This window comes from Lactuca saligna, chromosome 2 (genome assembly GCF_052625555.1).
Source record: "Lactuca saligna cultivar CGN05327 chromosome 2, ASM5262555v1, whole genome shotgun sequence".
NCBI lineage: Eukaryota > Viridiplantae > Streptophyta > Magnoliopsida > Asterales > Asteraceae > Lactuca > Lactuca saligna.
The window spans coordinates 127,873,933-127,888,140 of record NC_136418.1 but is presented as its reverse complement, the minus strand read 5'-3'; the positions used below and the strand labels follow the sequence as shown (position 1 = coordinate 127,888,140).

At 36.7% G+C, this 14,208-nt stretch overlaps 2 protein-coding genes and 1 long non-coding RNA gene across 3 annotated transcripts; 2 read left to right on the top strand and 1 right to left on the bottom strand.

Annotated features, from left to right (window-relative positions):
* The first annotated feature begins 2,585 nt into the window (after positions 1-2,585).
* On the top strand, positions 2,586-8,082 carry LOC145031564 (E3 ubiquitin-protein ligase RKP). Its single transcript, XM_078980146.1, has 11 exons — positions 2,586-2,827; positions 2,950-3,053; positions 3,187-4,767; positions 4,918-5,915; positions 5,984-6,122; positions 6,208-6,291; positions 6,368-6,649; positions 6,722-6,853; positions 6,924-7,123; positions 7,202-7,403; positions 7,482-8,082. The coding sequence occupies exons 3-11, from the start codon at positions 3,292-3,294 to the stop codon at positions 7,791-7,793; spliced, it is 3,825 nt and encodes a 1,274-aa protein (XP_078836272.1). The 5' UTR covers positions 2,586-2,827; positions 2,950-3,053; positions 3,187-3,291; the 3' UTR covers positions 7,794-8,082.
* A 925-nt stretch (positions 8,083-9,007) lies between these two features.
* On the top strand, positions 9,008-11,925 carry LOC145030074 (uncharacterized). Its single transcript, XM_078978502.1, has 4 exons — positions 9,008-10,438; positions 10,509-10,978; positions 11,057-11,580; positions 11,648-11,925. Exons 1-4 carry the CDS (start codon positions 9,008-9,010, stop codon positions 11,923-11,925), a joined length of 2,703 nt encoding a protein of 900 aa, XP_078834628.1.
* Positions 11,926-12,671: 746 nt separating this feature from the next.
* LOC145029070 (uncharacterized) lies at positions 12,672-13,368 on the bottom strand. The gene is made up of 2 exons (XR_013676351.1): positions 13,130-13,368; positions 12,672-13,062 (listed from the first exon to the last, which is right to left on the bottom strand). It is a non-coding gene; the product is annotated as an uncharacterized LOC145029070 (long non-coding RNA).
* Positions 13,369-14,208: the final 840 nt, after the last annotated feature.

Genomic DNA, 14,208 nt, shown 5'->3' with positions numbered 1-14,208 from the left:
CTCTAAAATTCCATGGAATGCGTATCGATAACTAACCAACCTACTAGTATTCTAACCAGCATACCACTACTACTGCATCCTAACACATAAGGATGTAAATATATCTAACAGGTCACTACAACGTAGCAATGAGGAAAACTCACAGAACCCATAAACACTGCATAACATCGTTTTTTGCAATTCTTGCTCCCACATACCTTATAATCACGAAAACATGGTAGAACCTTAATCAACAACCCAAATCTTTCAAGTTTGACTCAAAGTCAAACTGGTCAAAAAGTCAATGGTCAATGACCAACAAAAGTCAACGGTCAACAGGTCAACTGTCCTTCACAATGTGACAATCTATAAGTCACATTGTGAGCTACTAGAAACAAAATAGTCGCGGTCCTTGGATTCTCACGACATGAAAGGCATAACCTCACGCCGTGAGAGCTATCTAAATGGTATTTTGATGAATAAAACCCCTTAATCCATTAAGCCACTAATCCACCCCCATAAGGCTTCCTAACACCCCCAGAACCATAAAAATCTATGATTTGAGGTCTTGCATATCCAATGCAAGTCTTGAGCTCAAATTAGGGCATTTATGACGAAAAAGAGGTCAAAAGCTCAAGCATGAGCTCAAACATCACCAAAACTCCACCACATATAATCACCAAGGAACTCTAAGGGCCCATAAAGTTGCTAACTTTATGGAGTCCCAACACTCTATCTCATCTAACCATGGATAATCATGCATGAAACCCTAGATCTAGCAACAATGAATCATAAAGCTTGAATATTGGTTACTCACAAAGGTCCAGAGATGTTGCTAGAAGATGCAAATGAAGCTTGCAAGCTGGATCTATGCCCCAAAGATGATCCCATCTTCTTCAAATCACCAAATGCTCAAGAACTAAAGGATGGGGCTAGGATTTCGTTTGAAATGAAGGGAGATTGAAGAAGATACACTAGGTTATGAGATAAGTTCCTTAAATATAGAGAAAACCCTAAAATTCATGGGCTTGCGTTGCAACCAGCCTCATGACGTGAGCATTATATTGTCACGCCGTGACTCTCATTTCAACGTGTCACATCGTGACACCCATTTTCCTCAAAAGTCATGCCCTTGACTCCTTGATTCCCTACACCGATCCGTTCTGGAAGCTTGGTGTTACACTTAGTCCTCAAACTCTACATCTTGGTATGCTTGCCACATCCATACAATTTCTTTTTATAGCTTGAAACATAGGATGGGCCACCCATTGAGAAGCACCACAAAAACAAATGAAGAAGACAAAGAAGAAACTAAGGCCGACTTCTTAGGAATTATATGTATTTTGTTAGACTGTGTTACACCGTCATGGGATACACTAACACCCCTTAGAGTTGGAGGCTTGATGATGACAGACATAAATGTGTTGAGCCACGGGGGTGCAGAACGCTGACTCTGATACCATGTAAATATATGAGGAGCCCAATATTCTCTCTCCAAAAGAGCCGCTGTAAAAAAGTGGAATCCAATATATATAGTTACTTATAAGACCGTGTCGTACCGATGTGAGATACAACAACATATTTAACCTATATTTTTTGTTGTAATTGTCACCTTAGTAGTACATGTCATTAATTTGAAAGCCATGTAAACAATGTAATCACTTGGTTTAAGCCTATCGGTTACACAACATAAATCAAATAATTTATAAAATATATTGGTTTAAATGTACTAAAAAGATAATATAATGATTTTTTAAGAGTTGAGTGCTAATGAGGTTGGATTTTTATAATTTTTAAGAGTTGACTGCTAATAGGTTGGATTTTGATAACCATTTTCCTTCTTTAATTTAAAAATATATAATTTTTTTTATAGTTATCTATAAATATATAAGCTTTTGCCTTTGTATTTTATTAGTACAATATAAACCAATATGCTAAAAAATAGCTATAGAAAGTTGAAATACTAACAAAGTCTTAAAAATACGTTTAGCTACTTAAAAGATTGTATTTAATACAACAATTCATTTGGGTTGTGGTGATTTAGTAAGACATGTAAAAGATATGATGGATAACTTATTGACTTACATTTAAATTCTGGTACTACTCATCCCTCGTGGCTATGAAGGTTCGTCTACAGTAACTCTAGGACACGAGACAAACCTTATGTTTGCAGCGGATGATTAATCGATGTGCGAAAGTTAGTCCGGAAAGTTCCCTTTAAAAAAAAAAAGAATAATTTGGTATAAAGAATAAAAAAACATTGATAGACTACCCAGTTTAATAAAATCGTCAATTTTATATCTTCTTATTGATCGGTCTATTTTGTCCCAATTTAATTGTATAAATTTTCAATCTTTAAAAACGTACCCATTTATTACACATGGTAGTATAGCCGAATATTGTAAAATTAATCGAAAAAAAAAAAAAAAAACAAAAGATAATATGCTAAATCTAATATATTATTGAAAACCAAATTATTTTAGGCCAAGGAGCCTACTGGTGGCTAGTAACCAAGCGGAACTGTGGATGAAGCCGCCGCTCGATCGGTCAATGAAACCGCCACGTGTCGGTAAATAATCAAATAGGGTTGCATTTACATTTCATTTCAGTCAGCCTGCGTCACGCACCAGAAGCAGCTTCTTTTGTTTTCCTTTCTCCCTTTCTCCCTTCCTGACTTCCTCTTCCTATCCTTTCCTCCCAAATTCTGGCACAGGTCAAATCCTACTAATCAAAACCCTAATTTTTCTCCTCTTCGACTGAAAAAAATGGAGTCTGTAGTTTATTACTTTTAAATTTGCTGCGTTCTCTTTGGTACATGACGATGATGGTATCTACGGCTCTATGATTCGTAAGTGGTTTGATTTTGGGTTTATTGTAGGATGATAGATAAGTTTGAAGTTGTTGTGCGTTTCTCATATTTTTCCCCAATACGAAAGGGGTAAGTGATTGTTGGTTTGTTTTTTGTTTCAGTTTCGATGGAAATCCGTGCAAAGATGTTGAATATCAGTTGATCGAAAGTTCTAGCGTTGTTAGGTGCTTAATATCTAAAAGGAAAACCACCAATCTAGTGAAAGGTATGTTAGCAAACTCCATTTTTAGTGGTCCGTGATTTGAATTTAAGCAATACACTCAATCTCAATCTCAATCTTAATTCCAGTTTCTCAAATCCCTAATTAATAAACTGATACAAGTTCTATAAAATTTCAGGGTGAAATTGTTACCTTAGGTTTTGGAATTTCAGTTCTTATTTGATGGGTGATAATTAAGGAGTCACTTTGCAAGGGAGTGACATTTTTTTTTCTTGTTTCATCAATGGCTGATGAAAGCAAACGCAAAAATCGTCTTGCTTCTGGGTTAGCTGTAATATTGGATGGTGAAAACAGGAAAGATACCTGTCAAAAAAACCGGCTTATTTCATACTGTGATGATTTTGGTGAACAGTCACTTGAACGAACTCTTGAACACATATTTGAACTTCCATCCAAAAGAATCAATCTTCTAACTTCTCATGTTGATGCTGATATAATATCTTCCATCATAAAGAACGATTACTTGAAGCATCATGGAATGTTACTTGATACTTCTACAGAAGGAGTGTATGCCATTGTTGACAGTTGTTCTGGACCTTATGTTGTCAAAATTGAAGAATCAAGTGTATGTGGTGAATTCCAAGTTATAAAACCACCATTGTTGATCGAAAGCCATGGAGTATTCACAAGTGCAAGAGCAAGTTCATGTGTATGGAAAGGGAAATGGATGTATGAAGTAACTCTAGAAACTTCTGGATTACAGCAACTTGGATGGGCAACTGTTTCCTGCCCTTTCACAGAACACACAGGTGTAGGCGATGCAGAAGATTCATATGCTTTCGATGGCAAAAGGGTAATTAAATGGAACTTGAACGCAGAACCTTATGGTCAGTCATGGGTAGTTGGTGATGTTATTGGATGCTGCATAGATTTAGAAAATGATGATATTTCATATTACAGAAATGGTGTTTCACTTGGTGTTGCATTTACTGGAATTAGAAAAAGGGTTCCTGGTTTAGGGTATTATCCTGCAATTTCTCTTTCTCAAGGTGAAAGGTGTGATTTAAACTTCGGGGCCCGCCCTTTTAGGCATTCTGTTGAAGGATTCCAACCGATTCAAGCTCCACCTTCAACAAACCAGTTAGCGATTCGTTTGCTTCATTGCTTTTCAAAGTTGTTGAATATGTGGAGGGGTGAGAGAACCAGTCATAAGTTAAAGAGATTTCTGCCTGTTGAGAAGCTTTATGAACCTGTTTCTCATGGAATATGCATGGAGTTCTTCAATGCCCTTGATTCGAATCCAGAAAGTGTAGAATACATAAGTTGGGGCCCTCTGTTATCTTTTCTGATTGAAGTTTTCCATGATCAAGCACCTCATGACTATGAAAGCTTGGATAGAGTGCTTGATACCTTTCTCAAGTTCCCAGGGTCAACATTGTTGTTTCAACATCTCATTTCTGCACTATCGTATTACTGTAAGACTGCATCTATTGTGTTAAGAGAGAGTCCATATTCAGGTTCGTATCCATATCTCGCGCTGGCATGTCATATGTTAAGACGTGAAGAACTGATGGTGGTTTGGTGGAAGATGTCGGATTTTGAGTTCTTATTTGAAGGATTTCTATCTCAGAGAAGTCCCAACAAACAGGATCTTCAGTGTATGATACCTTCTGTATGGTGGCCTGGTTCGTGTGAAGATATTTCTTACGAAAGCAGCATGATGTTGACCACTAGAACGTTAACCGAAGCAATTGATAAGGTTTGATTCTCCCTGTCTACAGCTATATTTCGTTTTAGTCTGGTGATTTGACATGACATAGTTTCAGAAAAAGTTTGATTTGACATGACATAGTTTCAGAAAAAGTAAAGAAAGGAAACTGTTTGACTTTTTTGCTTTTACCTTTTGCAGATCGAGGAGAAACATAGAGACCTTTGTAGCTTAGTCATGCAGTTCATTCCTCCCGTAACACCTCCACAGTTACCTGGATCGGTTTTCAGAACATTTTTACAGAATATTATTTTGAGAAACAGAGGAGCAGATCGGAATATACCACCTCCCGGAGTCTCAAGCAATTCGGTTCTTGTTTCTCTGTTTACAGTTATACTTCATTTTTTATCAGAAGGATTTGCGACAAGAGGATGTGGTTGGATGATGGGATCTGGGACTAGTAAAGCGTCAAATCTAGGGTTTCTTCATAGAGGTGGTCAACAGAGTTTCCCCCTTCCTCTGATTCTCAAAAACGATCCTCATAGAGTTGAGATCCCGAGGCTTGGTGGATCCTACAGTCATCTTTCAAATGCTCATCCTGTAAACGTGGATCCAGAATCAGAAGTGGTTAGGTGGGAGGAAGGATGCATCGACGATGAAGAAAGTGAAGAAAACAGAGTAACACATATAGGAAACCGGAAGCCATGTTGTTGCTTAAGTTTGGATGTGAACTTCTCACGAATTTCAAAAACTCCGTTCAGATACACAACGAAAGCTTCTCAGAGCCATTGCAGCTCGATTCCAGAGAGATCTGCACAGGTGGCTGCAGAATGTAGTGCGGGAAACTTGAATGATGACATGGCGGATAAACCTAGCACAAGCGACCAATCAGATTCCGAGTTTTACAATCGTCCAGTTCAGCAAATGAGAGTTGTAGCGTTAGAAAGCACTTCATCTTCTTCAACATTAGTAGAAGAAGAGCTTCTGGACGCCATGCTTCTGTTGTATCACTTAGGTCTCGCACCAAATTTTAAACATGCATCTGCTTACATGACGCATCAGTCACATTCAATATCACAGTTAGAAGAAACTGATAGACAGATTAGAGATCGAGGTAGTGGTGAGCAGTTAAGAAGGTTGAAGGAGGCCAGAAGTGTTTATCGTGAAGAAGTTATAGATTGTGTTCGCCACTGTGCTTGGTAAGTCAGATTGTTTGTAAATCTTGCCATTTTTTTTTACTGAATCTAACTGTTTTTACAAACTGTAGGTATCGGATTTCTCTTTTTGCTAGATGGAAACAAAGAGGGATGTATGCAACATGTATATGGATTGTCCAATTGCTTCTTGTTCTTAGCAAAATGGATATTGTTTTCAGCTATGTTCCAGAATTTTATTTGGAAACTCTGGTAAACTAATATAAACTCTTAATAAATAGTTAAATCCTCTATCTCGTATTCCTAAATCCTAATTAGTCTTTGATGTTGCTTTCAGGTTGACTGTTTCCATGTATTGCGAAAGAGTGATCCCCCGTTTGTCCCTGCTGGAATGTTTATAAAACAAGGACTTGCATCATTTGTATGTTTTTTTTCTCCTTACTTAGAATATGAAAAGTTAAAATAAAATAATGTTTTTGGTATTTTGTATTGTTTAGGTTACTTTTGTGGCTACACATTTCAGTGACCCGAGGATATCAAGTGCAGAATTAAGAGACTTACTTCTGCAGTCGATTTCTGTATTGGTTCAATACAAGGAGTTTTTGGCTGCTTTCGAGAGCAATAAAGCAGCCACTCATAGTCTCCCAACAGCATTATTATCAGCATTTGATAATCGATCATGGATTCCTGTAACCAATATACTTATCCGGTTATGTAAAGGTTGTGGATTTGGATTTTCAAAGCATGGAGAGTCTTCAGTGTCTTCTAGCATCTTTCAGGTAAATTTATTATATTTTGTGTCTATTATTTAATAATTCCAATAAGCAATCTCATTTTATATATTTTGACAGAAACTATTACGTGATGCTTGTGTCAAAGACGAAGAGTTATTTTCAGCATTCCTTAATCGTCTTTTCAATACCCTCAGCTGGTCAATGACAGAGTTCTCAGTTTCCATTCGAGAAATGCAAGAAAAGTGCCAGGTACAAATTATATGGACTGACAAAAACAGCCATGTATAATTGTGAAAATGACCAAAATGCCCTTTTGCAGATGATAGAGTTTCAACAAAGGAAATGCAGTGTTATATTTGATCTGTCGAGCAACCTTGCAAGGGTGCTAGAGTTTTGCACATGTGAAATCCCTCAAGCTTTTCTGTCAGGGGCAGATACGAACTTGCGCAGATTAGTAGAACTGATTGTCTTTGTTCTAAACCATTTGACCTCAGTTGCTGACCCTGAATTCTTCGACTTGTAAGTCTCCTAAAATTTTCAGATATTCCATCATTTCTTTACTCTTCCAATATGTAATTGTGTTTCTACTTTCTACAGAACACTTAGAAGACCTGGTCAAACCCCGGAGAAGGTCAACCGAGGCATGATTCTGGCTCCTTTAGTTGGTATCATTTTAAATTTGTTGGATGCTAGCCTTGTAAACAGCAGAGAACAGAATGATATTGTGGGCATTTTCGCAAGCATGGATTGTGCTGATACTCTCATTTCCGGTTTCCAATATCTCCTTGAGTTCAATTGGGTTAGTATTTGTGTCTCTGTGTCTGTAAAGTTTTTTTTTTGATTTATTGTAATTTGACATTGTTTGATGACGTGGCAGGCGGGGAGCTTTAAGGGTGATTTACATGTGGCGAAAGCGAAACTGAGGCAACTGGAGGATTTTTCTAGCAATTTAATATTGAGAACAGTGAAGAGGGTGAGCTATGAAGGAGGAAGTGAAGCAGAGAGTGATGAGAATATGTGTTGCATTTGCTATAGTTGTGAAGCGGATGCTAAGTTCTTGCCATGCACGCATGTTTCATGTTTTGGGTGTATAAACCGGCATCTCATCAATTGTGAAAGGTGCTTCTTCTGCAATGCTGCGGTTGTTGAAGTTGTTGGGAATGATAATGCCAAAAGTTGTGAAATATAAGTGGGCATTGTTTCTTACATGAAATTATATTTAGTTTGTATGGGAAAAAAATATATGAAGAAAGTTAAAGTTAAAGACCAAAGAGTAGTTATTTATAGAAAGTTGAAATTGATAGAGAATATATATTAGTGGTATAAGCGTTATTTTGTGGAAATATACAAAAGTGTTGGGTGGTGGGTTGTAGGGGGGAGGATTGTTATGAATTTTGTAGGGTGGGTGAGGATGAGGGGAGGGGAATTAGTTTTTGTAAGTTTGCAATATTAATGAAAGGTTAAACAATCTTCTCTCTTTATGCTGCTCTATCACAACAAAGATCGGAAAACTTGACTGAAGTTTCTTATTAAAAGTCTCATGGAAGACCATTGCTTTAAAAAAAAAATCAATATAATAGGCCTTGCAAAGTCTTGTCACGGCTTTCGTTATGGTTTAATTTGATGGCTCCATTCTTAGACTACACCATTTAGAGATGCACATAGGCGGTCTTGGACCGGTTGGATCGGTCTTTTTTAGATCGTTCTTGGATTTACTGATGGTCTTTTTAGGTCTGTTTTTTCCAGTGCGGTTGCAGTTTTGAATTTATCTGCAAACAAATGGGTGATTAACTTCAAACTTATATATATTAAAGTTTACTAAAATTGATAAACTAAATTTAATAAAAGAAAAAATTGGATAATGTATGATTAGAAAATGTGTAATTAATACAAAAATAATAATTATACAAATTTTGGCTTTTTTTGAGACTAGTATTGGGGTTGGTCTTGGACCGTTCGTGGTCTCGGAATGTATTGCGTCATGTATTGGTCTTGACCGATCATTTACTAAAAATTGATAAACTAAAATTTAATGAAAGAAAAATAGGACATTGGATATTGTATAAAAGAAAGGGAAAATGACCTTTGAGGGTAATAATGTATTCGTCTTGTATTCATTAGGTCCCTTATCTTTTTTTTGTCTTTATTATACCATTGAACTTGTAATCCCTGTTCACCAAAGCCACCGTGACCGGTTATCACCTGTTTTACCGGTTACCACATTTAATTAGAGATGACATGTCTTATTACGTGGAATTAGAACACATTTAATTACCGTTTCTCTTTCACCCGTTTGTCCTTACAGTTAGGGTTCTTTTTAATTGAGGGAAGAAAAAGTTCAATCGAAGCATACTGTTACGAAATTGAAGACAACTGGTGAATGCGAGTGTTATAGTGAAGAAGATGGCCTCCGATTCCAAACAAAGTAAGTATTTAACAGTTTATTTACATTATAATGGTTTATTCGCACCAAAACCATTAGTGTACTTGAACGCTGTTGTTGTTTCAATCTGTGATGTCGATTTTGGTGCAATGGATTTCAAAGACTTTAACTTGTTCATTGCAAAGTTGATTGAAGGCAGTTGTGATAATGTATATTATTGCACTAGAAATGAACCATTAGCAGAGGGTATTAGGAGAATTACGAATGATGCTGACTACTTTGAGTTTATTGAAACGGGTTATAGTGATGAAGCGGGTCTAAGAATGAATGTGTATATAGACCACGAAAATGAACCTGTACTTGATTGGGCTGATGATGAAGGGCATTATTCTGAGGAAGACCTGGATGATGATAAAGATTCACAACTTTTTGATGATATTCCATATGAGCATGAAGCAGATGATTACATTCCTTCTCTTGACAAGACTATTGGTGATGAATTCTTACATCGGGTGTCAGGTATGTGTAAGGATATAAATGATGAGGCTGAAACTGATGAGGTTGAAACCAAGAATGGAGATGACAAACCAGTGTACCCTGTCCATAATGAGAACCAGAAATGGGACAAAATGGTGCCAATTCTAGGTATGAGATTCTCTAACCCCATAGAATTGAAAAATTGTTTGACTAACTATGCAGTGAAGAATGGGTACAACCTTTATTTTGAGAAAAATGATAGTCAGAGGTTATTAGTGAGATGTTGTAAAGAGAACAAGAACCCCTCTTGTCCTTTTAGACTGTGGGCTTCCTGGATGAGCAGTGAAAGGTCTTTCCAAATTAAGTCATTAGTTGATGAACATAACTGTTCAAGAGTCTTCAAACTTGGTTCCATTGTAACATATAAATGGATTGGAATGCATTTTAAGAATCAACTTCTGAAGAACCCTAAAATGAGCATAAGGAAAATGAAGGCCAAAGTGAGTACAAAGTTTAACTTGATTGTTAGTGTCACTCAATGTAGAAATGCTAGGAGATATGCTTTGGATGAGATAGAGGGTAGTTTGATAGAACATTATGGTAAAGTATGGAGTTATGGAGAAGAAATAATGAGGACAAATCCTGGTTCAACAGTAAAGATAGATGTGAATGTCATGCCTGATTCCACAACCTACTTTTCTAAAATGTATGTTTGTTTTAAGGGTGTGAAGGATGGTTGGATTGCAGCATGTAGGAGGGTAATAGGGGTAGATGGTTGTTTTTTAAAGGGTATATGTAGAGGCCAACTGTTAGCAGCTATGGGTAGGGATGCAAACAACCACATCTTCCCTATTGCATGGGCTGTGGTGGAAGTTGAAAATAAGGAAACATGGAAGTGGTTTCTTGACCTCCTTCTGGATGACATTGAAATGGGAATTGGTCATGGATTGACCCTCATATCAGACCAACACAAGGTATATTTCTGTTTTGTTTTGTTTAAGTTGAATGTTTTTGTTATGTCATCTATTTCATGCTTTCTTTCAGGGATTAATAGAGGCTGTCAAAGAAAGGGTTCCAGCAGCAGAGCATAGACAATGTGCTAGGCACATCTATGCTAACTTCAAGAAAAGTTTCAAAGGTGAACAATATAGGACGTTGTTTTGGGCAGCAGCTGCTAGTACTACTCAACCAAAATTTGAGGCAGAAATGAATTCCATAAAAAAATTTGACCATTTGGCTTATGAACACCTCATGGAAAGGGACCCTAAAAGTTGGTGCAGGGCATTCTTTGAAGTGGACAGGGCTTGTGATGCTTATGAGAATGGCATATCAGAAAGTTTCAACTCTGTTATTGATCTTGCTAGGAAAAGGCCACTCATCACCATGTTGGAAGAGATAAGGATTTATGCAATGGAGAGGATGTATAAAATGTTGCAAGAGGGACAAAGTTGGGGGAATTTAAAAATATGTCCATCTATAAGGTTGAAGATATCAAAGCTAAAGAAACAGCAAAGGTATGATATAACTTCTATTTTATAAATATTATATGTCTCATCTATAAGATTAATAGAACTTCTTATTTTTTTGGGCAGATTTTGGGGTGTTATACCATCTGGGATACAACAATATGAAGTTAGGATTGGAAATGATGGATATGCTGTGGACCTTAACAACAACACATGTGGATGTAGATCTTGGCAAGTAACAGGTATCCCATGTGTGCATGCAGTGGCAGCCATTTCATACCTTAACAGGAATGCAGAGGATTATGTTGCACCATGGTTCCATACAGCCATGTTCTTGACTTGTTACAACCATACCATTAACCCACTTAATGGTAGTTCCATGTGGCCTGAAGCTCCCTACATGAAGCCATTGCCTCCTCAAAAAAGAAGGTTACCAGGAAGGCCAACCCTTAAAAGGAAAAAAGATCAATCTGAGATGGAAAGCAAGGGGAAAACAAGGCATACTATCTCAAAAGCAGGTTCAGTTAATAGATGCAGTATTTGTAGAGAAAGGGGCCACAATAGATCAACATGTCCTACTAGACCAGCAGATGTAGCATCCACTTCAAGGCCAAAAAACAAGAAACCTAAAAAATGTAAAAAAGAGAAAGGTATGCTATTAAAACAATATAATTTAAATGGAACATCCAACTCATTAGCTACATATTTGTATAGCAGGTAAAGTGGAACCAGTTCAAGTGGATCCAGTTCAAGTACCAGCTCCACAGGTTGATCCAGTTCAAGCAGATCCAGTGGATCCAGTTGATGTACCAGCTCCACATGTTGAACCAGTTCAAGTAGATGATCCATATCCAGATGTTGATGTCCCTGCTCAACCAGTTGCAACTAGGCAGAGGATACGAAAATACTCAGAAAGAATTACCAAGATAGGGTTGAGGAGGAAGGTTTTGAAGAAAGAAGGAAGCACTGGACACAACCCAATGGTGTTGGAATGATTTTATTTGGAAAGACAAACTTTTAGTCTTATAAATATGTAATTGGGAAAAATTTAAGAATCATGGCACATGGCACATCTTTTGACATATTAGGACAACTGTGGGCACAACTTTTGTAATAGTGCACATGATGATGGAATATTACAACTTTGTCTTTTATCTATATGCTTTGGTGTACGGTTATTTGCATATAGATTGTTTAATCTTATATTATCTATCATAAATCAAGTAAATTTAGTATTACTACATTAAGCAAAGTTTGGTGTTGTTGTTGTTGTTAATCTGGACCATATTACCCTTGGATCACATCAACACATTAACAATTGATTACTGCCAAATTTAATATGGATCATTTTACCCTTGGATCACATCAAGACATTAACAATTGATTAATGCCAAGATTTAGTCTTAATACATTAAGAAATGTTTGATGTATCCAATGTGGTTAATCTGGACCATTTTACCCTTGGATCACATCAACACAATAACAATTGATTACTGCCAAATTTAATCTGGACCATTTTACCCTTGGATCACATCAACACATTAACAATTGATTAATGCCAAGATTTAGTCTTAATACATTAAGAAATGTTTGATGTATCCAATGTGGTTATTCTGGACCATTTTACCCTTGGATCACATCAACACAATAACAATTGACTGCCAAATTTAATCTGGACCATTTTACCCATGCATCATGTCCAATTCATTAACCTTTTAAACACATTAATACTTCTTGGAAAGCACTCAAAACATCAAACTATCATTAATCAAAAAGATTTAGTCATAATACATCAAACAAATTACAACATTAAGGATTACATTTAGTCTTTGAATACAGCTAAACTAAGGGTTAAATTAAGGGTTAAACTACTTCTTAAACACAAACAACAGAAACAACACAATCATCACAACTTTATGAGTAAATAGCTTCCATTTGAGTTTTTCAAACTCTTGTCTAACAACCAAATTTTCTTGTTCCATCTTCATCTTACATATGCTGATCTCGTTTTCCAATATAGAAACTTTGAGGGTTAAATTGCACGGTTCTTTTTTGTCCTTCCCAGAATTGACTTCATTTTCAGGGGTTTCAGGCTCCAACCATTCCCAGAACTTGCATTTTGGTCCTTCATTCTTGAAAAAAGTAACAAATTGGTTAAAGAAAGAAGATAAAACGAAAAGTAAAAAACAATTGCTTTACCATGGAGTTAGGGCACAATCTGAATTTTTTTCCTGGATTGTCTTTAGTTCGTGAAGTTCGTACACGAGATGGTAACCCACAGTAACAAGGATTTTCAGGTTGAAATTCAACATTTCGTTTGGAAGAAATAGAAGAAGAAGAAGAAGACATGTCGATCTAGGGCAAGAACGGGCAAGAAGATGCAGTACTTAACTTTGCAATTAATAAGCCCAGTTTATGGCACATAATGCCACGTAATATCCACATAAGTAGTAACCTACAACAACCGGTATCAAGGGCTTTGGTGAACAGGGATTACAAGTTCAATGGTATAATAAAGACAAAAAAAAGATAAGGGACCTAATGAATACAAGACGAATACTTTATTACCCTCAAAGGTCATTTTCCCTAAAAGAAAAATAAGGGATCTTTCCCGAATCGGGCTCCCTTTCTTTCTTAAAGAAAATAAAAAAATAAACAAACTCAAAATCACAATTCATTTCCTAAACGAGTTTTCTTTTTTCCTTTACTTAACTCAAAGAACAGGACGAAAAAGTGAACATCTGTTCCCCGCCATTTCTCTTACGGTATCTCACCACTTGCCGCGGCTATGCGCCAGTGATTGCACGGACTCTTGCTGTCGCCACCGCTACCTGAATGTCTCTCTCACACTCGATGGTCATTTTCAAAAATCAATCAATCCAGCAAGTAAAGAAATCAAATAGACGCCAAAAGAAAAGAAAATTTGCAGAATTTTTACCAAAAACAACATAATATTGTCCTTCAAGGCCATCTTTATTGATGAAATCCCAGAAATTTAACTCTTAAACCAATGCCAGTTGATGAATTTATCATCAAAAAACAAGCTTTGAGTTGGGGAAAGCCCTAAAACTGAACTCAAAACTTCTTGACTTGGGAAGTAACAAGCATCGATCACCGAATAAACCCTAAAAAGCTACCAAAATTCAAATAAAATATAACCCAGTGATGACAAACCTGAAAGGGCAGAAATAAGAACATCATCACCAATGACCATAAACGATCCTACACAAGCAGAAACCTCTGCAACACTCGATGTTTCTATGAAGTAGAATTTTAAG